At 40.6% G+C, this 27,601-nt stretch overlaps 4 protein-coding genes and 1 long non-coding RNA gene across 10 annotated transcripts; 4 read left to right on the forward strand and 1 right to left on the reverse strand.

The window, feature by feature from the left end:
* Positions 1-4,045: 4,045 nt before the first annotated feature.
* On the forward strand, positions 4,046-7,764 carry LOC147146993 (arrestin domain-containing protein 3-like). 5 transcript variants are annotated; one of them, XM_086029926.1, is made up of 7 exons: positions 4,521-4,570; positions 4,905-5,315; positions 5,404-5,464; positions 5,563-5,710; positions 5,812-5,908; positions 7,048-7,304; positions 7,456-7,764. In XM_086029926.1, the coding sequence occupies exons 2-7, from the start codon at positions 5,069-5,071 to the stop codon at positions 7,693-7,695; spliced, it is 1,050 nt and encodes a 349-aa protein (XP_085886052.1). In that variant the 5' UTR covers positions 4,521-4,570; positions 4,905-5,068; the 3' UTR covers positions 7,696-7,764. The 5 variants fall into 5 exon arrangements, with proteins under 5 accessions (XP_085886055.1, XP_085886054.1, XP_085886052.1 ...); XM_086029929.1 differs by lacking the exons at positions 4,521-4,570; positions 4,905-5,315 and adding an exon at positions 4,046-4,313; XM_086029928.1 differs by lacking the exon at positions 4,905-5,315 and having other exon boundaries at positions 4,348-4,570.
* Positions 7,765-10,033: 2,269 nt separating this feature from the next.
* On the forward strand, positions 10,034-13,534 carry LOC147146994 (arrestin domain-containing protein 3-like). 2 transcript variants are annotated; one of them, XM_086029933.1, is made up of 7 exons: positions 10,034-10,400; positions 10,586-10,693; positions 10,796-10,856; positions 10,945-11,092; positions 11,190-11,286; positions 11,917-12,173; positions 12,315-13,534. In XM_086029933.1, exons 1-7 carry the CDS (start codon positions 10,328-10,330, stop codon positions 12,555-12,557), a joined length of 987 nt encoding a protein of 328 aa, XP_085886059.1. In that variant the 5' UTR covers positions 10,034-10,327; the 3' UTR covers positions 12,558-13,534. The 2 variants fall into 2 exon arrangements, with proteins under 2 accessions (XP_085886059.1, XP_085886060.1); XM_086029934.1 differs by having other exon boundaries at positions 10,264-10,693.
* A 1,103-nt stretch (positions 13,535-14,637) lies between these two features.
* LOC147146995 (arrestin domain-containing protein 3-like) lies at positions 14,638-18,676 on the forward strand. The gene is made up of 6 exons (XM_086029932.1): positions 14,638-14,992; positions 15,095-15,155; positions 15,244-15,379; positions 15,471-15,567; positions 16,556-16,815; positions 17,495-18,676. The coding sequence occupies exons 1-6, from the start codon at positions 14,737-14,739 to the stop codon at positions 17,675-17,677; spliced, it is 993 nt and encodes a 330-aa protein (XP_085886058.1). The 5' UTR covers positions 14,638-14,736; the 3' UTR covers positions 17,678-18,676.
* An 873-nt stretch (positions 18,677-19,549) lies between these two features.
* On the forward strand, positions 19,550-23,358 carry LOC147146996 (arrestin domain-containing protein 3-like). Its single transcript, XM_086029935.1, has 6 exons — positions 19,550-19,845; positions 20,551-20,611; positions 21,006-21,177; positions 21,257-21,344; positions 21,426-21,682; positions 22,672-23,358. Exons 1-6 carry the CDS (start codon positions 19,587-19,589, stop codon positions 22,771-22,773), a joined length of 939 nt encoding a protein of 312 aa, XP_085886061.1. The 5' UTR covers positions 19,550-19,586; the 3' UTR covers positions 22,774-23,358.
* Positions 23,359-23,902: 544 nt separating this feature from the next.
* LOC147146997 (uncharacterized) lies at positions 23,903-25,898 on the reverse strand. The gene is made up of 2 exons (XR_015086880.1): positions 25,609-25,898; positions 23,903-25,344 (listed from the first exon to the last, which is right to left on the reverse strand). It is a non-coding gene; the product is annotated as an uncharacterized LOC147146997 (long non-coding RNA).
* Between the last annotated feature and the right edge of the window lie 1,703 nt (positions 25,899-27,601).

A 27,601-nucleotide genomic window follows, 5' to 3' on the forward strand; every position in this document is an offset into this window, starting at 1 on the left:
TTTATATCCACTTGTGGCAGCTCAGGATGGCTAACTGGTAACCATAAACAAAAGTCTCAGTAATTAGACCAATTAAAACAAACAAAACCATGCAAATGAGGGTGTTCAGAGAAGGGAGAGGCTACATTCCATCCTTCACCTTGTCCTTAACGTAACTTCAGCACACACCCAACCACACCAGACAATTTGATGTATGACACCAAAATTAATCATTTGCGAACGAAGTTTATCGTCCCGCCCGTGGAACAGTGGACCAGCTCTACACCGTCAGCAGGGTCCTCGAGGGTGCATGGGAGTTCGCTCAACCAGTCTACATGTGTTTTGTGGAAAAGGGGTTCCACCGTGTCCCTCGGGGAATTCTGTGGCGGGTGCTTCAGGAGTACGGGGTACCGAGCTCCCTGATAAGGGCTGTTTGGTCACCGAAACCACCGATGTGGTCCGCATTGCCGGCACTAAATTGGATCCGTTCCCAGTGAGGGTTGGACTCCGCCAAGTAGGGCTGTTCGATTTTGCCTAACAAGAAAATAACCATTATTTTCTCTCAGACGTGATATTACGATTACGATTTCTTTGTCAAATAAAAAATAATGATTTTGACTGTCTCTTATTTAAACTGAATTTTTCTTTCTTTGAACTCAAAATGTCAGTCAATTTAACTTAATACACACAGAACAATCCATTGGGATTAACAGCATTTTACTTACACAATAGATTTCAGATCTGTTCTTAATTAAACCAATAATGACAGAAGAAAGTGCATATCCCATCTGAAACGAAATCATCCCCATGAGAGAAGGTAGTCAGTCAAGTCTGTAAACCAAACAGTCTGTCGGCAAGTCATTTTGCCAACCAGCTAGTGACTAGCCTTTCACCTTTCTCCCTGGTCTTACTTAAACATAAATCAATGATTATTGCAAAACGGCACCCTGATAATACAATGCACTGTCAAGCTTAAGTACGGATGCATAGTCCGGCTGGACCAGAGGTCCGTTGTATAGGAGGAAAAAAAGGGACGACTTTCAGACGTTGCGTAACTTGCTCACAGGTTGTATTGTACATGCGTGGCACACACTGCACTACAGATCTATTTTTGCCCGATTTACTAACTAAACGCTCATTTGCCTGAGCAGATAGCAGAATCGCCGGTAGCCATGGATGTTTTCGTTGTTTCGGACAGCGCGCTCGTGAGAGGAAGCGGAAATGCAGAGGAAACTACGGTGGCTTAGATACACCAAAAACAACAAAATGGAACGTGCCGATTGGAACGCTTTTAAAATCGTTTTAACCAGAAAATTCGGTTACGGTTCAAAATCGCTTAATCGAGCAGCCCTGCCGACTGCCCTTTGTCTCCAATTCTCACTGGAGCGGTTCGCAGCCGAGTGTGAAGCAGTTGGGATGAAGTTCAGCGACTCCAAATCTGGTGGTTCTCAAGTTCTGAAAATAAAGATTTGTTTATATCACTGTAGTTGTTGAGGCTTTTCCCCCCCCAAAAAATCTGGATCAAATTCAAACGAAAACCTTGTGGCTTAATTAAGGTTGAATTAAGGCTAGTTCTGGTCCATCGTAGGGCCAGCTATGGTTATACAATTTGGCTGACATATGGGCCCTATATGGACCGCTAAAGGACCGTAATCAAGAACCAGTTTTGGTCCATCATAGGGACAGCTATGGTTATACGATTTGGCTGAGTTTTGGGCCTTGTGTGGCCCACGTGGACACCAGATATGGACCACTAAAGGACCGTCATTGAGGTATGTGGGCCAAGTGCAGGTGGGTTGTGTTTTGCTATCTGAGAATTGACATTGCGGCTGCTGGAAAACTTCATGAGACCACCCAGGGTGCACAAAGACTTTTTTTTACTATAAAGATAAATACAGAAATAAATCTGATACCAACTTTGACCTAACCAAAATATCAAACATGACAAAATTAAGGCACTTATGTTTCAATCCGCGTCAATTGCCTTTCAGTTTGACGAAAGAACGAGTAATGAATCAACTGCATTTATTGATGGATTTAACATTAAAGTTAAAGGCTTCTGAAGCAGAGCTATGATTGGTTGTTATCTGAGCCCTGAAGGGGTGTGATGTCATTTTCGGTTGACAGAAGTGACAAAATGGCCACCCCCTGAGATGGCTAAAAACGGGTGCGTTTTGATGCTTAACTCATATACCACAAACACAATCAGAATGCTGTGTTTCAACTAGTGGGCCTTCATAGAACATATTCTTTAAAAATTATGTTTGGGTTCGACTTCCGCTAAAACATACATTTGAAAAAATGGAAAAATGGGGAAAAGTTGTAAATAAATTCAACATTAAGATAAGAATGCCTTTATTGATCCCACAGTGGGGAAATTTTCATTTCATTTCATAAAGCCTCATTTCTTTCCCTGCCCTCCAAGCCCACAGGGCGCGGTCGCAGCCAACAATGTTGATAATGATTGATGATGATGATGATAATTATAACAATACGAATGAGGAAATGAGTGCATCCTGACAAATAGGCTCGTTCCCTTTTTGTGTCAGAAAATAGCTGCTGGACAATTAGTGTATTGGTATCACCAGGGGATGAATGAATAAATATAATAATTTGTATTATCTATTTTTACAATTATATTTTTAGTACACTATGCATTGCTTTAGCCCTACAATGTATGACATTTTTTCAATTCTGACTTTATATGTAATCACTAATCATGTTGTGTAAATAGTACAATGCCAGGTGTTTTAATAAGAATTTTTATTGATCCCACAGAGGGGAAATTTTCAGTGTTACAGCAGCAAAGATATAGGTCACACAGGGACGGCGGCATAATGTAGCCATTAATGTATAAAATTAACGGCAAACATTCAGGATCAAACCTATGTAAATATGCGCAGTAACTATGTGTATATACACACCAACATACATCTACATAAAAAGTATGAAGAAACACTCATTTTCGCCTGTACATAGTACAGAGGAAAAATACTCTAAGTAAGTGACATTGCTGCAGTGCTGCAGTGAAATATAAGGTACAGCATTTGATAAAAAATAAAACTAGACTAACAATAGTGGGTAATGTTGGGTATTGCACGATATAAGCTCAGGTGCAGGACTGCACGATTGCACTAATGTCCGCCAGTTTGTACACAATGTTCTTGTTAAAGAGTCTGACAGCAGCAGGCAAGAAGGAGCGGCGGAATCTCTCCGTTGCACAGCGAGGGTGTAACAGTCTGTCGTTGAAGGAGCTGTGGAGTGCTTTTAGGGTGCCCTGGAGGGGGTGGGCCGGGTTGTCCAGCATTGATGACAGCTTGGCCATCGTCCTCCTCTCCCCCACTGTTTTGCTTGTTCTTCTGATTCATGTTGCGTTGCACCTGCCTTCTCCGTCACTCGCTGCCCTTTCGCGCCATCTGCGTTGACTCTGTGTGGGGTCACTTTGCATCACACCAACGACTGAAAGTCAACATCATATTCGTTGGTGAAAACAAGGATCGGTACGAACGGGCTTTTTTTTTTTTCACCTGTGAGGAGCATTTCCATGTTGATGGCGGCTTGGAGTTTTGAATCGCTGATCAAAAACAACTACAGTCGTCGTAATAATGGCACCGTGATTTGTAATTATTGTAGTATTTGATGCACATGCGCGCCATACACGCAAATGCTTTGCTAGGCAACCTCATCAACTCTCTTTTGCTTTGCACCTGTTTCTAAAAAGTGAATGCAAAAATACATGGTCCTTCCAAGTAACCTGCAGATGAACCGCACACACGTCACTGGCGACAATCGCTATAACTTGGGGATCCACTATGCAAGTTAGTTTAACATTCAAAGTGTGACCTATTTCCTGATAGATCTCGATGGAATTCACGTCTCAGGAAAACTCCATGATTCGGAAATTATGGCCACCCTCAGATTTGAAAAATTACTTAAGCACAAATGGGAGAATATCTATATGCTCATATGTCATCACCATGTGGGAATTTTCCAAATACGTCTATTCTATTTTACTCATTTGCTAGCTTTGTGCATTTAATATTAGCGTTACGCGACGGAGACAACTTGACGTGTGTTAAGAGTCAGTCATAGATGGAGAGAATGCGGTCACTTTTCAAAATAAAAATTTTTCAACCTCGATTCATAAATAAACCGGAAGTACTGTACTTTTTTTTTCTTTTTTTTTCGTGCTGCTGGCAGAAGGAGCAAAACATAACAGCCAATATTGAAACAGCCGACTCTTCGGCCACTGGGTAACCCGCTCTCCCAACTGAGCCAAAGCCATCGAGCAACACCAACATGCCACTACCCTGCTGGTAGCTGGTAACCAGCTGGTAGTAAAAATTATTTTGTCCATCTCAATACTTATTTTCTTCTATCTTGGCTTGGTAAAATCTTCCTCGCGCACGAATTAGTTTCTGTGTTTTATTAACTTTTGTTGTGCTTGTACTGAATAGAAGACAAAACATTTTTTTTTTTTTGTAAATGGGACCACTACTGTGGAAAATAATCACACGACACATTCTCTGTGTGAGTGGGAAGTCCATTCGTTTACCGAAACACACAGCTTATATAACTTCACAAAAGACAGGTAGGCATCTTATCCAATGCATAAGGATAGCCTCTACCCTAGCAACAGACCGTAGTCACCCAAGTAGAGCATTACCGGTAATTAATTCATCGATACCACTTGTTTGTAGCTTTCATAGTAACTACGTCATCTTATTTGAGATAACAAAACAAACAAAAAAAAACACAAAAATGACACAAGCTGGTGAGGCGGCAAGGTGGTCGACTGGTTGGCACGTCCGCCTCACGGTTCAAATCTCGCTTCTCTGAATCTGTTGTGCCATTATTGTTCATGCTTCGTGTTCATCCATGTTGCGGCTGCATTTTTCTTTGTGTGTTCCACACTGTTGTGACAGACAGGAAAAACCGGTTATGGATCTGTATCCCCTCCACCACCTGCTCGTCGTAGCTCTGTCAACTCAGCCAGACACTTTGCTTCTGCTTGGAATAACCAAAGGCTCTCGTAGTTCGTGCTTGTATTTCTTTTCTTAACTAAATAATTTGTTTATTTTTCTGGAAAATGACCATTAAAAAATTCTCAATTGAATATGACTCCATTAATAGCCAAAACGTCTTCACAAACGGCGATACAATCAATGGAAGGATCATCTTGGAGGTCTCGAAAGAAACGCCAATCCAATCGCTAACCTTTATAGGAAAAGGAAATGCAAGGGTTTGCTGGCATGAGTATTATGGGCAATACAGCAGCGGGTACTACTGGTCTGACGAGAAATATTATGAAATCAAGCAACGTATCTTGCGAGCCGGTAACACATCGCTCTATGCATTATTTTAGTAGACAATGTTGGTAATGATCTTTTATTATTATAAATCACAAATGTCTCACCCCTCCAGGTATTGATTTTATTACCAAAGGAAGACATGTATTCCCCTTTTCCTTCAAGGTCCCTAACAGGTACTATATACACTGTACTGTGGTTATTTCAGTGTCTACTATTGTTTGGCTCAGTTTCTTTCAAGCCAATGAAGTTACATGTATATTGTACTTTGCAGGAAAATGCCATCCTCATTTAAGTCATCCATTGGTAAAATTATTCATAAGCTTAAAGCAGAGCTTAAACAGTCAATGAAGTTGACAAAAAAGGCAAAAGCCCATTTCACATTTGTATCCAAAGCAGACATGACCATACCTGGACTTATGGTGAGAAGTTTTGTAACAGTAATTGATCACAGTTTGAACTGTTTATAGGACTTAAATTTGGCCCACTTTAAGTCAAGAAATTGATCTGTTCTTTCTTTCAGGAGCCTCAGCGTGACTGCACCGATAAAAAACTCACAGTCTTTGGTTCTGGAATCATTGCAATGGATGTTTACACGAAAAGGATGGGATACCAACCTGGTAAGCACGCATACATACGTATCCACTTGTAGAGGGTTGGCATTGGGCCATGAAACGTCTTAGCCATTGTTGCTAAACACTGTAAAATTTAGTGTGGCACCAATACCGATACTGGTACCGGGAAGGGGCCCGATACGTCATTAAAACGCTGGTATCGGTATCAGTATAAATAATGCACCGATGCCATTTACCGATACTAGTAGAGAACTTTGAACACAGCGCTTTGTGTCTTGATCTTGCACGACACTCACTAATGTGTGATCACGTGTGTTCGGTGCATGCCGACTCGCCTAGTCAATCGATCACTACAGACCCTAACAGGTGATCACGATGAGCTCACGTTTTATGTCAATAAATCCAAACTATTGTGCAGAACACTTTTATACTTTCACAGGCTGAAGTGGACAAGAGTAGTGATGTGCATTTGCATTTTGGTGGCAGTTTTAGACGACAGAACTGACAAAGCGAGCAATATTACCTCGCTTGCCTCCCTCCTGTGACGTACGCCGCTGAGACCGGAAAAATAACAAGCCGAGCTCCAAAAGGGGGCGGGCCAATTTGTCGTAAATCTAATCACAAAAAAAGCCTCACCCTAAACAATGCATCATTGGATTGACAAGCATTTTCTATCCCTTTCTTTGCGAATCAATATTTTGTTTGTATCGTAACCAATCATAAGCGTCATTGGCTGCGTGGAGATGTGGTATTTTTCTCTTTATTGTCATGCGGACATTTGTGCTTTGTAACCAGGGCTTTTGAGAAGGTTTTGAGAGGTTTTCCCCGAGAAAATTAGTGGCCAATAAGAAAAATATTTACCACGCCCCTCCCTGTTTCAACTCGTCACTGGCGACATGGCAAACAGGCAGTTACGGTCTATATATTATCAATTTTTTTTTTTTTTTACATGTCTAATGAAGATATATTTATTACAGATCACATTATACACATCGGTCAACATGAGGACATGCTGATTATTTTAGGAATTTAAGCATCTACGTATAAACAACAAAGTAGGCCAGAGACATTTGTCCCGCTCTATCACAGTGTACAGTAGTGTCCAACAAATCAACTAGTCAAGTTGCCATCCATGTACTTGCCCACTGGTGCAACTACACATATGATTTTGTGTTCCCTTGCAGGTGAAGATCTCCAGGTCAAAGTTGAAATTCATAACCAATCATCCCGCGACTTGAAGCCCAAGTTTGTATTGTACGAAAAGCAGAGTTTCTTTGCTCAAGGAAACAGGAAAGTGTGCACACAGAACATCCTCAAGGAGACGCTTGAGAGTATTGCTGCCCGTAGCAAAGAGACCGTTAAGACGGTGATCAGAATCCCCAGGAGTTTGCCTCCCTCCATTCTGAACTCTTCCATCATCCAGCTGGAATACAGACTGAAGGTAGGCTGAAGGACGGTTCTGTGTTCTACTTTTATCAAGGTTAATCCATTTGATGCAATAACTTGTAATACCGGTAGTCGAACAAACACAACTAAAAGGAACATGAAGCCTAAAAACGATGTCAGAAACTAACATAGTACCATTTTCACAGATCTACGGGGATGTCAAATATGCAATAAACCCAGAAATCAAACTTCCAATAGTTGTCCTACCTGCCTCTGAAGTTCCTGAAGGAAAACAACCTCCGGGTCCTGCTGCATATAGATTTGAGGAATTTGGGAAATCAAACAAACAGAGCTGGAGCAAAGCATCTCAGTCTTCAGATCTCCCTCCGCCATATGGAGCACACGCGGAGTATCCCACCTTGAGTTATTATAAATATCGAAGGTGACCATTCATCGCTGAAAGAAATTGTAACCAAAACGCTAACAATAAACCTAATACTCACTTGATGTGTGCATTAATTATTGCCGATGTTCTACTTTTTAACTTCATGATTAGCAGTTGATACATTCTGATTTCTTTACTACGTTTAGTTGTTCATTTGGCTTTGTCTCTTTCAGTTCTTACATAAGGGGCTTTTACTGTTGCAAGATCTAAATATCAATCAATCAATCAATCACATTTTATTTATATAGCACTTTTCATACATAAAAATGCAACTCAAAGTGCTTTAAAACATTCAAAGCAAAACATAGAATTATCTTCAATCAAAAGAAAAGATAAATTATTTAAAAGTTGTTGAAAGCCAAACTAAAAAGGTGTGTCTTGAGCTTCCTATTAAAAATATCAACAGTCTCTGCGGACCTGACGTCCTCTGGCAGGCTATTCCAAAGGTGAGGACCAAAACGGCTGAATGCAGCCTCGCCATGCATTTTGGTCCTCACCCTTGGAATAAATAAAAGGCCGGCGCCAGAGGACCTCAGGATCCGCGAGGGCTGGTATGATAAAAGCAAATCAGATAAATAAGATGGCCCAAGACCATTAACACATTTATAAACTAATAAAAGTACTTTAAAATCGATCCTGAAACACACAGGGAGCCAATGCAGCAATTTCAAAACTGGCGTAATGTGCTCCCGCCCTCTGGTTCTCGTCAGCACCCGATAAATATTGAAAAATATCATTAGTACTGGACACTCAACAAGTCCAAAACATTTCTTCATCAGGAAATTGAACAATGTTTTGGTTTTTTTTGTTTTGGTAAGAATAAAGCATTCAATTAATCATGGATCAAGCATCTTAAACCGCAGTGTCTTACTTTCTTTCACTGTAGGAGAGAACTGCTACATCAACATTAAGTACTAACCAGAAGCGAACATTCCATCTGAATGACGGACTGGTACGTCTGTCCGTCACTGACGGGCGCTTGTTTTGCTGACGTTAGATGATAGATGGGAAAATAAAAAAAATTAAAAAAAAAAAAAGACAAACTAAGCACAGACGGAAGTGGCTTTTCGTCCGTCTGTGTAATCATCACTTAAACTGATCAAGTACAAACGGACCCCCAAGTCCATAATTTATCGACGGCCGTTTTGTTGACGAGAGACGTAAACGCGAAGTAGAAGATTACTGCGTAGATCCTTTTTTTTTTTTTTTTTTTTTTTAATGAAAAAAAATGTGCATTTATGAAATCAATGAAACGCGAAGTAGATTACTGCGTGGATCTTTTTTTTTGTATCTCTATGTATAAAAAATGTGCATTTTATGAAATCAAGGAGCTCCTACATAGAACATGCAATTTTATTTGTTTGTAACAACATTTTGAACACTGTAAAAAAAAACGCTTGGTTGAAGCTTGCTTTCAAATAAAACAGTCACTGTGTGTTTGAGTCCTTAAATGACCCACCTGCAGCAAGACAAACACGCCATCTGTCTCTTTGTTCCGTCACCATTTTATCTCGCGCACTCTTAGTGCCGTGCGAAGGTGTGTCGATGCCCTATGCGAACGTGTGGTTTCAGACGGCCTTTTACCCATCGTAAACCAATGGTCAACGGTACAGTATTCAGTATTTCATTTCAACATAACCAAACCCGAATTTTACATGGCAATGTGTGCATCCCGTGAAACCGTTTACAAATTTGACAGATAGTTTGTACGCGCTACGCCTTTGTTCACTCAGTTAAATCTTTGGATACAGTTTTCTTCCTCTGTACTATGTACATGCTAAAATGAGTGTTTCTTCAAACTTTATATGTAGATGTATGTTTGTGTTTATATACATGTGTATATATACACATAGTTACTGCGTATATTTACGTAGGTTTGATTCTGAATGTTTGCGGCTACATTATGCCGCCGTCTCTGTGTGATCTTCTTATTCTTATTCTTATTTAGCCACTGACAGGACCTGTCTGTTATTGCAGAGTACAACAATAACAAAAATGAATGGTTAACATTAACATTCTTTTCCATTTTAGTTTTATGGTCGGTGCTTGTATTGTTTTTCTTTTTAAAATCCAAGAATGTCCATGAGTTCAATGTTAAAATAGCAAAATTTGCACAATTCCTGCTCAAATACACGGGACAGACAGGAAGTGCAAAAGCGAGCGGCCAGCCTCACCTCAGATGGGTAAACCCTGGCTGCAGAGCGCAGTTGGAGGCGTGGCTCAATGTTGGGTGGACCTAAATGTTTGACTCCACCCACATGAATTCTCAACATCTAAGTGCCTTTTTTTTCCTTTTTTTGTGTGTTAAACTATTTCCTGGGCGGCATCTGGTCCCCAATACTCGCAATAAAGCAGGAATTACTGTAATGAATTTAAAAAATGGCATACAAACCAGATAGTCAAATGTTACTAGGCACTGTTATCGCACAATTAAATAGAAGCATTTGTGAGAATGCAGCCCTGTTTTTTTTGTTTTGTTTTTTTCAAATCTAGGTGTGTCAGAGAAGAAAAACTGTTTATGATGTGACCATTTGTTCAGAGATCTGTCAAAACTGACACAATTGAAGAAGTCCATTGTTTTTCTAACTCTAACTCTCGGGACAGACAAGAAGAACAAGTTTTCTACGACCTGCATGCTTCACCGCCACCTGTTCATAGTAGCTCTGTCAGCTCAACCACACAGTCTGTTTCTGCTTGGATTACAAGGTGCTTTTTGGAATATGTACTTGTATTTTTTTACAATTATTTCTGGGAAATGACCATCAAAAATTTCTCAATTGAATATGACTCCATTAATAGTCAAAACGTCTTCACAAACGGAGATACAATCAATGGAAGGATCATCGTGGAGGTCTCGAAAGAAACGCCAATCCAATCTCTACTCTTTATAGGAAAAGGAAGTGCAAGGGTTCGTTGGCATGAACGTCACGGGAAACATAGTCGTTTCTACTGGTCTGATGAGAAATATTATGATATCAAACAACATATCTTGAGAGCTGGTAATGTATTGCTCTATCGATTCATCCATTCTTTTAGTAGACAATGTTAGTCATGAGCTTTATAATTAAAGCTCAAATTATGTTTATGCTTCACTCTTCTAGGTAGTGAATTTATTGCCAAAGGAAGACATGTGTTCCCCTTTTCCTTCAATGTCCCTAATAGGTAAACTTTTGTGGTTATTCCTGTTATTATTATTCTGTATCTTATTTGCTTTCAGGCCAATTAAGTTACCTGTCATTGTACTTTGCAGTAAAATGCCGTCATCGTTCAAATCCTCAACCGGTAGAATTGTTCATAAGGTTAAAGCGGAGCTTAAACAATCAATGAAGTTGTCAAAAACAGCGAAAGCTCACTTCACATTTGTCTCCAAAGCAGACATGGATATACCTGGACTTATGGTGAGCAATTTGTAACAAATGAATTACCATTTAAAAACCGTTGTGTTTGTGCACATTAATTCAAGAGATGAAACTCTTCTTTCTGTCTGTCTTTCAGGAACCTCAGCATGATTGCACTGATAAAAAACTCTCAGTCTTCGGTTCTGGAGCCATTGCAATGGATGTTTACACCCAAAAAATGGGATACCAACCCGGTAATCGTATATACATATACTGTATACAAATATTTTTACAACACCACAGGTGAAAAGTCGAGAGCAATGGAAAACGTACCGACAAACGGTATAAAGCAGCAGTCACCAACATAGTGTCCACAGGCGCCAGGTTACCCCTCAAGGACCACATGAGAGCCACGCTGGCCTGTCCAAAACGTAGCTTACCAATAATAGGACATGGTGATTTCCTCTGAATGTTGTAGAAGTAATTATTTAGAAAGGTAATACCTTCAAAGATGGATCAAAAAAATGAAGCGTCCCATATTGTTATTTATGTTTCCCACCTTGTTAAAATCCATCCATTATCCATCCCGCTTATCCTCACAAGGGTTGTGCGGGTGTGCTGGAGCCCATCCCAGCTGTCTTCGGGCAGGGGGCGGGGTACACCCTCAACTGGTTGCCAGCCAATCGCAGGGCACACATAGACAAACAAACATTTGCACTCACAATCCTACCTAGGGACAATTTTAGAGTATCCAATCAACCAACCATGCATGTTTTTGGAATGTGGGAGGAAACCGGAGTACCCGGAGAAAACAAGTTGACAGTTGCCATCCATGTGCTTCCTCACTTGTGTAACCACATGTGTGATTTTGTCTTTCCTTGCAGGTGAAGATCTCCGTGTCAAAGTTGAAATTCATAACCAATCAACCCGCGACTTGAAGCCCAAATTTGAATTGTACGAAAAGCAAAGTTTCTTTGCTCAAGGTCGCAGAAGACTTCACACTCAGGGTATTGTGAAGGACAAACTTGAGAGTGTTAATGCCCGTAGCAAAGAGATAATGGAGAAGGTGATCACAATCCCCAGGAATATACCTCCCTCCATTCTGAACTCCTCCATCATCAAGCTGGAATACAGGCTGAAGGTAGGCTGAAGGTTCTATCGTACTTTTTGAGCTTTATTCCACACAGTAACTCGTAATGAAAACAATTGCACAAACAGAAACAAAAAAGGAGCATAAAGCCTAAAACCAATTTCAGAAACTAACCAAGCATCGTTTTCACAGATCTATCTGGATGTCAAATATGCAACAGACCCGGAAATCAAACTCCCAATAGTTGTCCTGCCTGCTTTTGGGGTTCCTGCCGGAAAACCACCTGCGGGACCTGCTGCCTATGGATTTGAGGAATTTGGGGAATCAAACCAACAGAGCTTGAGCAAACCACCCCAATATTCGGATCTCCCGCCACCATATGGAGCACACATTGTGTTTCCCCCCTTGAGTAATTCTGACAAATATGAAAGTTGATAATAAATCACAGAAAGAAATTAGACCCGCATTGCCTAGGAAACAAACACCCATCCAGGAGCCTATCCCAGCCGTCATCGGGCAGTGGCCGGGGTACACCCTGAACTGGTTGCCAGCCAATTACCAGACAACCTCCACACTCACACTCACACCTGTCACACAATTTAGAGCATTCAATTAACCTACCATGCATGTTTTTTGAATGTGGGAGGAAACCAGAGTACCCGGAGAAAGCTCTCGCAGGGACGGGCAGAACATGCAAACTACACACAGAAAACGATCGAACCCTGCACCTCTGTACTGTGAGGCCAACGTGCTAACCAGTCGGCCATCGCGCCGCCCTAAAGAAAACACCTCAAATAAAATAAAAAGCAAAAAAAACGCATTCAATTTTTGGAAAAATGTCCATCTCGTGAAACCATTTCTTTAATTGTTTAGAGTAATTAGAGAATTAATTAGAATGAATACAATGCAACACAATACAATTTTATTTATATCGCGCGTTTCATTACAGCTGCAGCTGTAACAAAGGACTTTATATTAATCAAAAACAACAATAATACAACGACAAAGATGGTGAAAATAAATTATTAAAACACAAATGAATGATACTAAAACAGTAGACAGTACAGTAGACACCGGAAAACAGCAGAAAAGTGTCGGACTCACGTCGGGTCAAAAGCCAAATAATTGATGGATGGATGGATGATACTATATCTGTATTGATTTTGTACTTCTTAACTTCATGGTTGTTAATTGCTACATCCCCAGTTCTTTACGCCTTCATTGCTACATTTGTCTCCGTTTTAACCTTTTTTTTCCTTCATATATACTGAATATGACAGAATTAAGCATCCAACAGTCGTGGAACAAAACTATTTGCAGCCTGGATGACATTGCAAAATGAGAAGAGTTTTCAACTGCCTTATCGGTATAAAGAGCAAATAAAAAGATTAAAAAGTTTACATAAGCATTAAGCAACATCACTTTCACTCTGATTTTCATCTTGACACATTTGAATATTGATTGTATATTTTAAAGTTATCCAATATGTATTAAACTTAGATAAGATACTACTAGCTCACTAGGTCACCGAATTATTCTCTAACTGCAATGATGTTTAAGAGCCATAGGGTGTCACTAATGAGTAACAAAGTAACACAACACCTCCTCTCATTTGCATGATTTAGCGAGAACTATGAGTTGCGCTGGAAATGCAAACCACCTGGGCCACAGGAACTTGTATTACCAGGAACTTATATTACCGGGACATTTGGTTTTTGGGCTTATTGTTGGAAAAGGGGCTAATTTAGCCCTTACGGGACCTTTTGGGTCCATTCTCAGTTCCATTCGTTGGCATTGTTGTGGCCATGTGGGTTGTGTTGTGTCAAGGTAATGTTTTTTGAAAAATGTATTCCAACCTGTTAAGTATGCATGAGAATATGTTGTTCTGTACGATAAAGGATTAAAGATAAGGTTGGTTCAGAAACAGACAAGACTAATCTCGACAAGAATTACCCCAAAAATTGGAATTACTTAAGCGTGAGACTGTGTGCATAAGTGATGCATGGCGGGACAAAAAACAAGCACACAATCGAAGGAGGGAAATAGGCAAACAGCAACAATATTGCAGCGACTAGCTTCCACTTCTCCAGCACCAGATACTCAGCTGATTGGAATGCCGTGCAGGTGTGCACTGGAGGCCCAACCCGTTCACCAGGCTCAGGGACCGGAAAAACCAACAACAATCAGACACAGTAACATGACAGTACACTCTTAGACACTCACACATCTTCAGGTCCACACATGGCTAAAATAAATGAATGAATAAATAAATAAATAAATAAATAAAAAACTTCACCAGAATATCTTACATATGATTTTAGCATGATATAAAGCATGACCAAGAGGGCACCTAAAATATGTCCCATTGTCTTTGTGGTTCCCTCTTGGTGGAAGTGTGATGACAGCCAAGTCTACTCTCAGATATGTATAAAAGTATGCGTGACCCCCCCCCCCTCCGACTCCCCCCGCACCGCAACATAAACACACGAATATGAACAAGTTAAACAAGGGTTGAGCCATCAGGATCATACACAGACAGCACAGTGCTGATGTGCATCACTTCTCCCAACGATCTTGGTCTTGCAGGAATATTCTTTTCGTCTCTCTTTGGAAAATGACCATCAAAGAATTTTTAATCGAACACGATGCCATCGGTGGCCAAACTCATTTCACAAATGGAGATACGATCCAAGGAAGAGTCATTGTGGAAATTTTGAAGGAAGCTGAAATCAAATCACTAAAATTGATTGCAGAAGGACGCGAAAATTTTCGAAAGACAGTTGTTTCTTTATCAACTAATGGATATTCTGAAACACACTACCCATCTTCCGATGTATTCTATAAGGTGAAAGAAGATCTCTTGAAAACAGGTAAAGCAACTTAAGACTTGCCAAGATTTTGATGACATTTTTCCTACTGCAGTGATTTTGAGGTTATAAACAAATATTTTTGACGCTGGTAACCGTTTTTAGGTCCCCAAACGATTGGCAAAGGAAGACATGTGTTTCCTTTTTCCTTCAAGATTCCCGACAAGTATTTTGCACCCCTGTCACGGACCGTCATATTTTTTTTATTCCTTTCACTGCAGTCAAATGTTAGTTTTACGTATTGTTCTTCACAGGGAAATGACGTCTACCTCATCTGGGGGTCGTCATAAGTTAAAGGCAAAGCTCAAACAACCTCGGAAAATCGACAGAAAGGCTGAAACCCACTTCAGTTTCCTTCAAAAAGAAGGCATGGATATCGCTACACTCATGGTGACACGTTTCACTTTTGGTTTGTCTATATCAATAAATGGCAATTTGGCATAGGACCAAAGTTATTTAAACGGGGGATTTGGCGTTTCAGGAACCTCAGCATGATAGCATTCAGAAAAAAGTCAAACACTTTGGCTCTGGGAAAATAACTATGGATGTTTACACCGAAAAAATTGCCTACAAACCAGGTAAGAAATGTTATTGTTATGCTCTGTACAAGCATGCACACACACGCACACACACCGCACACACACGCACACACACTCGCACTCAAAGATTAAAAAAATATCCGAAATTAGCAGCTTTTGTCATTATTAACATCATGTTTGCGTTTCTGTTAGTTTAGCGTTCATACACAAGTAAACTTTGTTCTCCTAACAAAATGATGCTTGACAATATGAAATATATTTACCGTACTGACGTATTGGTGTGATCCATTCATTTTTAGCTTTTGCTATTCAAAACACGTGAAAGCACATGGGTTCTTGTTTGGAATGTTAAATTATAGTTATTAACTTCAATAAACAATAATAACAATAATAATAACTATGTAGTTGAATTAATTTCTGACTTCTCAGATAAGTCCAGTGAGCCCGCTCAAATTTGTACAAATTTGGTATGAAATTCTGCATTGCTGTTCAAAATGGTACAGTGTAGTAAATAGTCACGTTGAAAAAAGTTAGCGTTAAAGCACTTCATGATGCTGCATAGTCTTGCCTTTGACTGCCCCGGCACATTAGTGGTCCATGAGAGATCATCGGGAAATTATCCAATCGCAATTATTTTGACCCCCACCAAAAAATCGAATACATGTGTTAAGCACTGTGGGTCAACGGAGTGTTTGGTGTACAACTCTTGAATTTTAGTTGACTTTTGATAAATGATCAATGTATTTCCTTCATAATTCGTTACTCTTTATTCTGACCTTATCGTTGCCATTAACAACAGTTACACGTGTAAGGTTATTAAAATGTCACCTCAGACATGACCTGACCTATCCTGTACATTATGTGGAAACTGGATTTCAAATTCTGAGGTAAAACATGCTCCCGGAACAGGTAATAACTGACTTCCAGAGAAGAGTCCACTGCACTTCTGTTTTTGAAACTTGGCATGAAACACATTTTCTGAGAACACAATCAGTACTCAGAAACAAATTGTTTTCTCATCCTACAGACGAGCCTCTCAAAGTCAAAATTGCAATCAACAACCTGTCAACTGTGTCAGTGAGGCCCACGTTGACAGTCAAGCGGAAGCAAATTCAACGGCTTCCGGGTCAAAGGTTAATCCTCAAGACACGTCAACGTACAACTCCGCACAAGGCTGATTATGTTGCGGCACACAGCCAAGTGACTGTGACCAAGGAGATCACCTTAAGCCAGCTACCTTCTACCATCTGCAATGAACAAGGCTTCAACAATGAGTACATACTGAAGGTAAACCAGACAATATGATCAAATACACTCTTACCTCTATTTCAGGGGTGTCAAACATCAGCTTAATTCTAAATGACTCTGCATGTATTACTTTTCGACGTTACAAATATAATAATAATAATAATCATAATAAAAGGCGGCAAGGTGGTCGACTGGTTAGCATCAGGGGCGGAGCCAGAACGTGACTAATGGGTGGGCCTGGAAAAATCAGGGTGGGCCTGAATATTTCTCTCACTTAGCACAGTCCTCCTGTCCCGACACATCGTATATTCAAATAAAATGACACACTGAGCAATATGAAGTTCGGATCTTCCTTAGACAACCACAATTATGCCATTGTTGATATTCAATAAAAAAAAAATAAAAAACACAATGAAACACAAATCAAAAAATCATTTAATAATAATTTACCCAAAAATTTAAATGATGTATTTTTTCATGAATCTCACTGGGTGGGCAGTCTGTCAATCTGGGTGGGCCGGTTTTGTGTAGCACCCGTTGACCTCACTCCAGCACCCCTAAACCTCTGATCCTAGAATCACCCCTGCTTACCATATTTGTTGGTTCAGGATGTTGTGCGCAGAAGAAAGTGTTTTTTGAAAATGACATTCCCACCTATTCATCTTACGTGAGAATATGTTGTACTGCATGATAAAGTAACACATTTTGTTTTTTACAGGTCTGTCTGGAACCGTATGGTGGCCACTTCACAGAGCAGAGAATAGTTATTCTACCTGAAGATTCATTTTCTGTCAGACAGCAACAAATAGAAATGCTGGAATCAATACGCTTCGTTCAACAGTCTACGTATCACCAACAGTCTACGTATCACCCTCTCCACCCCCACCCCTTGATGTTTTGAAAACGCACGGTGTACACATGGTGCTTCCGGGACTTGCCCCCCCAAACTAACACGACAGATGTGCATTGTATTTGTAAGTTCTTCTCCCAGCGCTGAACAGCAAATCAGACAAAAATTATTCATCTATACCTCGTCTTTCATCCGTGGATCAAGTCGAGATTGGGAAGGGTTAAAGTTATCCAGTAGAATTACCCAAGTAGACACGTACTAAATCGAGACAGGAGATAAAGAACACAACCGGAGTTTTGGTTCCCTTCTGCTCCTTCTATTAAGATAAAAGAGGCGGTCACAATAATAAGCTAGGCTATAAATGGAAACGCTAACCCGACTCGTGTTCATTTTTGCTCCTTCGTTCTTTTCTTTATAACCCAAATCATCATGTTGTGACTTTTCCAATACTCCTAAGATCTGCTGGGATGAGAGCTAAGACAGACAAGAGTACAGAAACTTTGGATACAGAGGCAAAGACACGACACGATGGATTTTTCAAGACTCATACTTGGCTCTTCATTTGAGACTATGAATACACGGCTCCCATATTGCACAAAACCAGAGTGAAAGTTTATTCAGACTCGACGAAAATAGAGGCAGACTGGCCCATAGACGGCTACTATTTTACCCCCCGGAAAAAATCAAAAAACAAAAATACAAATGTGCTGACTGCTTTAAAGCATTATGTTACTTCTCTCCTTTTCCCATTTGTTACAAAGACAAAACATTATTACATTGTTTACACAATCAGATTCACTATATGATCACCATTCATCCTAAACACAGCCACTGGAAAAAGAAATGCCGAGGACGAAACGGAGCCTCCGAGGGGATCGAGCCTTTTCTGTTGCCGGTCCTTCCCTCTGGAATGACCTTATTTTAAATGTTGGGCTTGCTTTCGCCTTCTTTGTTGTTGTCTTGTTATTGCTATTTTGTTCATGTAAAGTGCTTTGTTAAAGCTGTTGCTGTTATGAAATGCATTATATAAATAAAGTTGATTGTATCGTATCTTTTTGGGCTTTTTCTGTCCTCTATTCGCGTGTGTGCTCTATATCCAAACCCAAACCAGCAAATACAAAGGGCTGGAAACCGACCACCAAAACCCAGATCCATCGACTCTCCTATTAACTTCTAAGCTAATGAAAATGTGAAGCTATTACTCTCTCTTGTTTATCTTTTGCATGAAATTCACATAATGGAAGGAAATTGAATCCAGTCTTGTTCAAAGTTGTTCATCGGTGGTAATTGTTAGTAATTGATTCAACGAAGTGTCCATACAACTACAAGCAAGCAAATTGCAGCTTAATGTTCATAAGTACAGTATATGTTTGTTTATGTATTATTTATATATCGTATTTATGTGTGTGTGCGTGTACATTGTGTGTATATTTTATACAGAGTATATATATTTTTTTACATGTTTTTTTTCAAACCATCTAAATTGTGTTCATGCTTGTTCATGAATTATGTTAATAGAATAACAATGCATATGGTTCTAGTTAAACATATACACACACAACTCATCAACTCACATCTCATCATTGACAGTGACCCCAATATATTGCTGAGGCCGGTGTAGAAGAATGATACATACAGCTGCATTATGTGTTGCGCACACTGAAATTAATAAATGCATTGTGACTATTTATATTTTCTTCATTGGGTGATTTGAAAAAAAAAAAAAAAAAAAAAAATCTTCGGTCTTTCTTATTGATTGATTTCATTTAAATTAGCCAAATTGAGGCTTCAGGTAGGGTTACCTCTGTGAATGTGACACCTCCAGGCTGGACCACATGACCACTTGTGACACGGACGCAGTCCCGTTTTTAGAGAGGTATGCTGCTGGACTGGATGCGTCAGCCCTGCCCGCATCTACTCCTTGTCATGGATAAAAAGGTGGAAGAAATGTGACCTTAACATGTCTATCAAGCTTTTCTCTGTGGAATACGATCAGGCGAGTGAAAGAGGAACTTTTTCTCCTGGCGATGTCCTCTCTGGGAGAGTGACTGTGGTGACCAGCAAGGAGATCAAAGTGCAGTGTCTGATGGTCAATGCTGAAGGAAAGACGGAGGTCAAATGGTATGATCAGGACGGACAAACCACAGTGCTTCACCAAGATGAGGAGAAATACTTCTATTTGGAACACATTATCCTTCAGGATAAAAAAAAAGGAGATGGTTTGTATTTTTTCTTTCCAAACATGATGTATAGGTAATTGGATGCTACTTAATGTGAAACCCTAATTTATTCACACCATGGCCAAATTTTGAATGAAAGTGAGTGGGTCTTTTTTTTGTTTTGTTTTGTTTTATTTTTTGTTAGGGCGGTACGGTGATCGACTGGTTGGCACGTCCGCCTCACAGTGCAAAGGTCGTGGGTTCGAATCCGGCCCCGGCCTTCCTGTGTGGAGTTTGCATGTTCTCCCCGTGCCTGCGTGGGTTTTCTCCGGGTACTCCGGTTTCCTCCCACATTCCAAAAACATGTTTGGTAGGTTAATTGGACACTCTAAATTGCCCCTGGGTGTGATTGTGAGTGCGCATGTTTGTTTTGTCTCTGTGTGCCCTGTCATTGGCTGGCAACCAATTCGGGTGTCTCCTGCCTACTGCCCGGAGACAGCTGGGATAGGCTCCAGCACTTTTGCCTTTTGGGGACAAGCGGTATAGGTAATGGATGGGTGGATGGATATTTTTTATTACGTTTTTTTTTTTTTTTTTAATCAGGAAAATAAATGGTTTCACGACTATAGTTCTTTTTGGACAGCAATGTTTCAATGTATAGTTCATCATGACAATGCTCTAGACTAGAGTTGACAATTTCCTCCAAACATGCACTATTGCTGATTGTCCCAAATACTATTCAACTGACACTTTTTTTCCTACAAGGATCCGAAACCATTCGTCAAGGGAGAAGTGTGTATCCTTTTACCTTTGTGATTCCAAATATGTGAGTACTGCTCGTGTCCACTATATGGACAAAAGTCTTGGGACGCACGCCTTCAGTCGTTAGATTGCTTAGTACTTCATGAATCTTAATTCTTCATTTTAACAAAAACAAAGGTCAGCCATTGAAAAACACTCTTTACCAGCCAAACGAATCACAGAGAATGGATGATCTGTTACAAATGCGGCGGATCGGTTTGTTAACATTTGTGTCATAAACTATAATGCAGTCTTAGGGGCATACAAAGTATCAAGAAATTTGTATTGAATTCTTCACTTGTCTATAAAAAAAAAAACAATGTGTCAAATGAAATATGAACTTGTCCATATACTTCTGTCCCTACATTTCCTGGTCAAATAAAGACACTTGCACTCACGCAGTGCTAATTTCTTTGCAGGGAAATGCCTTCGTCGTATGATGGAAAATGGGGCAGAATCACATACAGTTTACAAGCTCAAATGACTCTGTCATTCTGGAGCATCCACAAAAGCAGGACTGAGTTCCCACTTCTTACCAAGACTGAGTTCCCCTTTCCCTCCAAATCAGAAATGTTCATCATCGGGCTTCAAGTATGCAATCGATTGAATGAATGAACAATCGAAGATTTCTGTCGGATTTGCTTTCTGACTTTGCTTCGTTGCAGCGTAGGAACGACAATGTGCAACCCAAATTTCCTTTTATGGCTCTGGAAAGGTTACTTTGAACGTTACCTCAGAGAAAATGGGTCTGACACAAGGTAAACACATTTCGTTGGCGGCGCCTAATGAATGTTGGATGCGACTACATTGACATGACATACGTTTGTCGCTCCTCCTAGGTGAAACGATGGAAGTGTCCGTTGAAGTCGTCAACAGCTCAAACCGAGCCGTAACGCCCAAATTCTTCCTTTGCGAGAAGCAAATGTTTGTCGCTCGGTCGAAAGCTATCGCACACACAAACGAGATCCCCTTTGGCACGGGAGAATCTGTTTCAGCTCGGAGCGGTCGCACCATAAGCAACGTTCTCAGTATCCCTCCACAGCTCTACCCCACCTTCTTCAACTGCTCCGCGATCAAGCTGGAGTATGCACTCAAGGTAATCATGGCTTCGGAAAAAGGAAAAGCGTGTTTCACCTATTTGCGTGAAAGGAAATAGCACAAATAGGGATTTGCCTGCCGTCGACCAAAGAAAATCGAGGTCATTGGTCATTTGAGCTACTCTTCGACTAATCAGTTGGAGGCTCTCTTTCATTGTGTAAACTGAGCTGGTGGCCTCAGGCAAGTGTGCTGAGTCAAACCGTCGGTGCCACTTTACCAGTGAAATCACATTGATCTGGTGCTAATCCATGCCAATCGCGCTACCTTATTGTTTGAAAAATACGTTTCAATGTGTATGTGTAGGATTCTTTTTTTTTTTTACTTGTGCACGAGTCCATCTGTCCATATACCACATGATAGAATGCATCACGAGTAAGCCACTTATTGTAACAGCAGGTGAGAAAAAGTTGTGACACAAACTTTCACTGCTTTGAGCAAACTCTGGCAGCTTAACTGTGGGACAGAACAATATCACCAAATAAAATGAAACAATAATTTTTTTATTTTGTATTTTTCCTCTGTACTATGTACAGGCCAAAATGAGTGTTCCTCATACTTTTTATGTAGATGTATGTTGGTGTGTATATACATGTGTATATACACATGTTACTGCTTATATTTACATAGGTTTGATCCCGAATGTTTGCCGTCAATGTTATACATTAATGGCTACATTATTCCGCCGTCCCTGTGTGACCTATATCTTTGCTGCTGTAACAATGAAAATTTCCCCACTGTGGGATCAATAAAGGCATTCTTATCTTAATTTCACCTCCATGTAATCTTTCAATGAACTCAGTTTAGATATGTGTTGGTTTTTTTTTGTTGTTTTTTATTCCTTTGTTTTTGTTGTATTTGTGGAATTCTGCCCGAGTATCCAAACCTCATTTGCATTCAAAAGTGCACCAAACTGTTTGCTCCCAGCGAGTGGGTTTCATTTGCATGAATGAGCTAATAACTGCACTAAAGTCATACGTTTGGTTGCAGGTGACGCTTGGTGACCCACTGGCACGAGATCCTGACATCAAACTTCCCTTGGTCATCCTACTAGGTTCTTCTTCAAAAACCAAAAAGATCCCTGGGAAATGAAATGATGAAAGTGACAAATTAGTGCGACGCAATTTGGGAGTGACTGGCCTGTGAAAGTGGTTTTAAGTTATTTTTTCTTGTCAGTGTTTGCTTTCAAAGGAGTAATGATTTTATTTGTTATTTTTAGCCATTCCTGTGTGAGGAAATTTACTGAGCTAATCGTTTGCCAGTGGTGATTTTTCATTAGAACCAAATTAGACGGTGGCCACACACGCTGAAAAAAAAAGCTTGTGTTGAATTTACTCAAAATTATTTTGTGAAGTGGTTGTGTTAAAACGATCTGGATCCTGATACATTTTTTAAGTAGGTGTATAGTGTACTTTTAAAACAGTTTTTTTTCAGTGCAGATCAGTCTATGGCGAATGTTATTTTTATTGTTTGTCAATTCTCTCCTATCATACGAACAAATTGTGCATTGTTTGTGCGTGTGTGCGTGTGGTCGTGCGCCCGCCCGTGTATGCATGCAAACATGTGCAAAAAAAAAAAAAGTGTGTGAAATGAGTTATGTTTAAAAGTACAAATAAATACAGTCATAATTACAACCTGTGTTCACATATTCGCAAGAGTTGAAAAGCACATTCTGGATTTTCCACCCTGGCGACGCTTCACTCTGCAGTGGCGTTTTTGTTCCAACTGCTTCGACGTGTACTTTGAATTGGACTAATCATTTGAGCAAACACACTTGCAACACTGTTGTTGTTTCAGTAGTGGTGAGTGACACCATGTGGACGGGCACCCTACCAACCATGTCCTCGGTCAACACACGGACGGACCCATGGTTGCATGTTCAGTTGACAAAAAAAAAAAAAAAAAAAGACTGAAGGTGTCCTGCGCTCGTCATGATTATTGTGTCCACCTGTGTGCCTTCCACTCGCCCTAGTGTTGGCCAATCAGCTCCCTCCCACCTTGTATCTCTTGTCCAGGTGTTTCTTGTTGTTGCTTGTATTTATTTTTGTATTCTTAATAACTACACTCTTCAGTACGCCCTGCTTCCCCTGCCTCCCTGCATTCGGGTCCTCCTTCTCCCAACCCCGACATTGTTTAAAGACTGCCTTAGTATTACTCGATGTGTTTGAAAGGAAAAAAAAAAAAAGTTAATTAGAAAACAAACGTCAAACCGACAATTAAGTCATTTACTTGTATCATTTTAATGACACGATGGCACGACAACAGTACAATTATAATGGGCGAAACAAAAAGTAAAAGATACAATCCTGCCGTTTTACAAGTGCGAAATACATTGCAAATATGCTGACGCATTCAGAATTCCTTTCCCCGGCACTAAGTGGCCGATGTTTTGGACAATTACTCTTCCAACATGACTGTGCACTAGTGCATGAAGCAAGATCCATAAAGGGCGAACATTTTCCAATTTACTTTTCCTTTGAAATTTGATGAAAGATTTCCCCAAGCAGATATTTCCTGACTTCCTCTACAAGTTCTGAGAGATTCAATACCAAGGAATTTGAATTTCCACAGGGTTGAACGTGGACGCATTGAGGTGCGGTTGGTGTCGAGAGAGAAAAGGAGCGGAGAGAGGACACAGCCCGCTGCTGAGTGCACGTGGATGAGTTAGTCTCCCCCAGCCTCAATTTCTAAGTCCCCGCAGCGTCGAGGTGTCCCAAAATGAAGCGTTGCTTCGTGTTGACCGCGTCATTCACCAACCTGCAGGGAAACTGCAGGGGGCCCGGCAGCGGTCCCGTGCCTCTCTTCTTGTGGTCCAACACAGGTCAAGTCAAGTCAAATTTATTTCTATAGCCCTTAATCAGGGGAAAGTCTCAAAGGGCTTCACATGCCCATAGCTGAGAGCTTATAAACGACATCCCCTGATCTCAACCCCCAGGAGGGCAAGGAAAAACTCTGAAAACACAACTGGGGAAAAATGAGAAACCTTGAGAAGGGACCGCAGATGGGGAATCCCCCTTCCAGGATGATCAGGCTGCAATGGATGCCGAGTGGGCAACATTGAGCGCAAGGAGTTCAAAAAAACGTCATCGCCGCAGATGTCAAATGTCTGTTCTTCAAATTAGCGATTTCCATATCCAAGTGTGGAAATAAACTCTTTTATAATCCTTACAGTGTTCCTTTGCAGGATTTTTCCCATGTGGCGACTTTGTTTTCCTGCTGGCTCAATCAAGCTGCATCGTTGGCTTGTGTGGCATACACCGATCTTTAATCGGCCTAAAGGGATTTGAGGCCGATGAAGTTTGCTCAGCAACAAGTAACCATGGAATTGGTCAATTTAAAGAAGTGATGGTATTTTTTTTTTTTTTTTTTTTTTTTTACAGTGACAAAAGTGTATCTTGACATCTTGTCTGGTCTGGTTTACCTTCAACTTGTACTGAAGTTCGATGGGTGAACCCATTGAGATGGTAGGATGGTGATCACATCGAGTATAGTCACATTGCTGTGGGCGCGAACAGGCTTGGCCTTTTTCTTCACGATAGGAAACACGCCAGTTATCCTCCTACCCGGGGAAATGCGACATTGCATCTCGCACAATCCGCACTCGAGCGTCACTGAACGAGTTGACCGGTTGATGATTTCAACCATTTACGCGGATGCCTTCGCCTGCAGGACGAGAACATGATTTGTTGATGACCGCAGAATGTCTGCAATTTGGTTGAAGAACAACGTGTGTGTTTGAACGTGCCATAAAACCTGTTAAACAACATCACGTGGAATGAAATCCATAATCAGATGACTGAATGAGTTATTTCCCACCCGACACTATTTACAATGGAAGGTTTTTGTGGAGGGTGCAGTCAAAATGTGCCTCTCAAAATAAAGCTACGCAAGTCTCTGAACTCATGTGTCATAATCCAAACCGCTTACCTTGCACAGGGTCGCGGGGAGGTGCTGGAGCCTGTCCCAGCTGACTATGGGCGAAAGGCGGACTACACCCCGAACTGGTCGCCAGCCAGTCGCAAGGCACACACACACACACACACACACAGACACCGTCACTGTCACTGAGTTTTTTAAATATGCAGACGACATGGCATCGCTGGCCCACATGACTGGTTCTGATGCTTTGGCCAGCAGGCAGTCAGCGACCTGGTCCAAACCGTCAGTGAGAACTCACTGGAGTTGAACATCACCAAAACAAAAGAGCCGTGCTGCAGAGGCAGAGGCAAGGCAGCAATAACGCGAATCTCTTTTTCAGCCACTCAGCATTCAGGGGAAGCTGGTAGAGCACGTCAAGTCCTTGAAATACCTGGCGACTGACATTGACACCTGCCTGTCCTTTACGCGGAATCCAGACTCCATTTACGAAGGCGCAACAGCGCCTCCACGTGCTGAGGAATATAATTACTTTTATTATCTGGAAAGACATTTTAACCGTGGTTTACCTCTCACTCATCCAATCCATTCTTACAGTCAACATTTCGTCCTGGTACAACCTGCTCAACCTGTTTTTTTTTTTTTTGGTTTTGCTTTTTCTTTAATGTAATGTGTCTTGATGGGACTTTCAACAACAAAGTATTCAACTGTAAACATCCATTACCTTTGTGTGTTTAAAAAAAAAAAAAAGCAACATGTCAACGAATAGCATTTTCTCCAAGTTCCAGAACGCATTTCCATTAACTTTGTTTGTTCAAAATGGACACTTCCAGCAATGTCACTTTGTCAATTTGGAAAACTCATGCAAGGGAACTCTGATTTACAAGACAAAATCAAAGTAAAATTGTCAGAGAATGAATAATATAATTATCAGGACGTGATCTGGCTTTGAAAAATTCCACTAACTTTGTTTGCATGTATAGCACATCACATTAAGTTTAGAAGACAAAATGATCTTACAAAACGGTTCGGTGTGAGGGTGCCCTGCAACCTCTTATTATCGTCTTTGATTGACGAAATTATTATTATTATTAGAGCCAATGAGAATGCAATTCATTCATGAGAAGAAAGCACGCTCAGTAGTCAGTGGATGCATGATCATGAGGAATGTGCACAAAAATGTATGTTCCCATTTGATCCAAATTGTTGAATGGTCTACTTTCTTTTTTTTTTCATTTCTTCTCATTTCACGCAAAAAAAGTTCACATATTTTTTTAACTTCATATTCATTGTCTTAATGAACAAAACATGTCTTTACAGCATGTACATTTACAGCAAATATAGAGTTAGGAATTACCAGGCTAACTCTAATATGGAACAGATCGTTCATTAGCGAGATAGGTTTTCTGGCATTTACTCACCGCTAGCTGAACGGAAATACAGACATTTAAAAATATCCGCCACATCTGTTCTTTTTAATGCAGAGCCAACATGTCCTTTTTTTTTTTAGCAGTGGCAGAGCAGTACAGCCAACATCCTAGAAGGAACATGTAGCATGCCTGTCGTTGTGTGCTGAAATAATATGTAAAAATGAAGGAACAAAAACAATTACAGCGTTTTTTGGGGGGTTTTTTTGGTTTGTTTTTTTGAAAATGTTCATCATTTCCTGGCGTTTGGCGAACATTTGTGACCTTGAACGGACCCTGACGAGAACACAACTTTCGCTTCTTTTGCAACCACTCGCAGTTATTCACCGCTGGGCTTTAAAGTGTATAATTGTGACACCGGTCCTGAAACTTTTCCGACACACCTCATAGAGTATTAGTTAATAGTAGTGAGTTTTTGGTCATCCTTGACTTTTGCAGCATCATGTAAAGTGTGACATCCTCCTCTCATCCCTAAATTCTACAAATCCATGAGAACATCTTTGGAAGTGCGGTGGGAGTATTGGGTGGGCAGCAGTATGTAGAGCCTGCCCGGTAACTCTGGCTCCTTGTACAGTGTGGAGGCGGTCAGCTTCTCTCTCTTGTACACACATACACAC

The sequence above is a fragment of the Filicampus tigris genome, chromosome 5 (assembly GCF_054856515.1).
Source record: "Filicampus tigris isolate MCC_2025a chromosome 5, RoL_Ftig_1.0, whole genome shotgun sequence".
Lineage (NCBI taxonomy): Eukaryota > Metazoa > Chordata > Actinopteri > Syngnathiformes > Syngnathidae > Filicampus > Filicampus tigris.

Coding starts and splice junctions, on each gene's coding strand:
- LOC147146993 (XM_086029926.1), top strand. CDS start 5,069: ATGACCATTAAAAAATTCTCAATTGAATATGACTCCATTAATAGCCAA. Junction 5,711..5,811: donor TGACCATACCTGGACTTATG/GTGAGAAGTTTT, acceptor TCTTTCTTTCAG/GAGCCTCAGCGTGACTGCAC. Junction 5,909..7,047: donor AAGGATGGGATACCAACCTG/GTAAGCACGCAT, acceptor GTTCCCTTGCAG/GTGAAGATCTCCAGGTCAAA.
- LOC147146994 (XM_086029934.1), top strand. CDS start 10,450: ATGACCATCAAAAATTTCTCAATTGAATATGACTCCATTAATAGTCAA. Junction 11,093..11,189: donor TGGATATACCTGGACTTATG/GTGAGCAATTTG, acceptor TCTGTCTTTCAG/GAACCTCAGCATGATTGCAC. Junction 11,287..11,916: donor AAAAATGGGATACCAACCCG/GTAATCGTATAT, acceptor CTTTCCTTGCAG/GTGAAGATCTCCGTGTCAAA.
- LOC147146995 (XM_086029932.1), top strand. CDS start 14,737: ATGACCATCAAAGAATTTTTAATCGAACACGATGCCATCGGTGGCCAA. Junction 15,156..15,243: donor TCCTTCAAGATTCCCGACAA/GTATTTTGCACC, acceptor TGTTCTTCACAG/GGAAATGACGTCTACCTCAT. Junction 15,380..15,470: donor TGGATATCGCTACACTCATG/GTGACACGTTTC, acceptor TTGGCGTTTCAG/GAACCTCAGCATGATAGCAT.
- LOC147146996 (XM_086029935.1), top strand. CDS start 19,587: ATGTCTATCAAGCTTTTCTCTGTGGAATACGATCAGGCGAGTGAAAGA. Junction 21,178..21,256: donor TGTTCATCATCGGGCTTCAA/GTATGCAATCGA, acceptor GTTGCAGCGTAG/GAACGACAATGTGCAACCCA. Junction 21,345..21,425: donor GAAAATGGGTCTGACACAAG/GTAAACACATTT, acceptor CGCTCCTCCTAG/GTGAAACGATGGAAGTGTCC.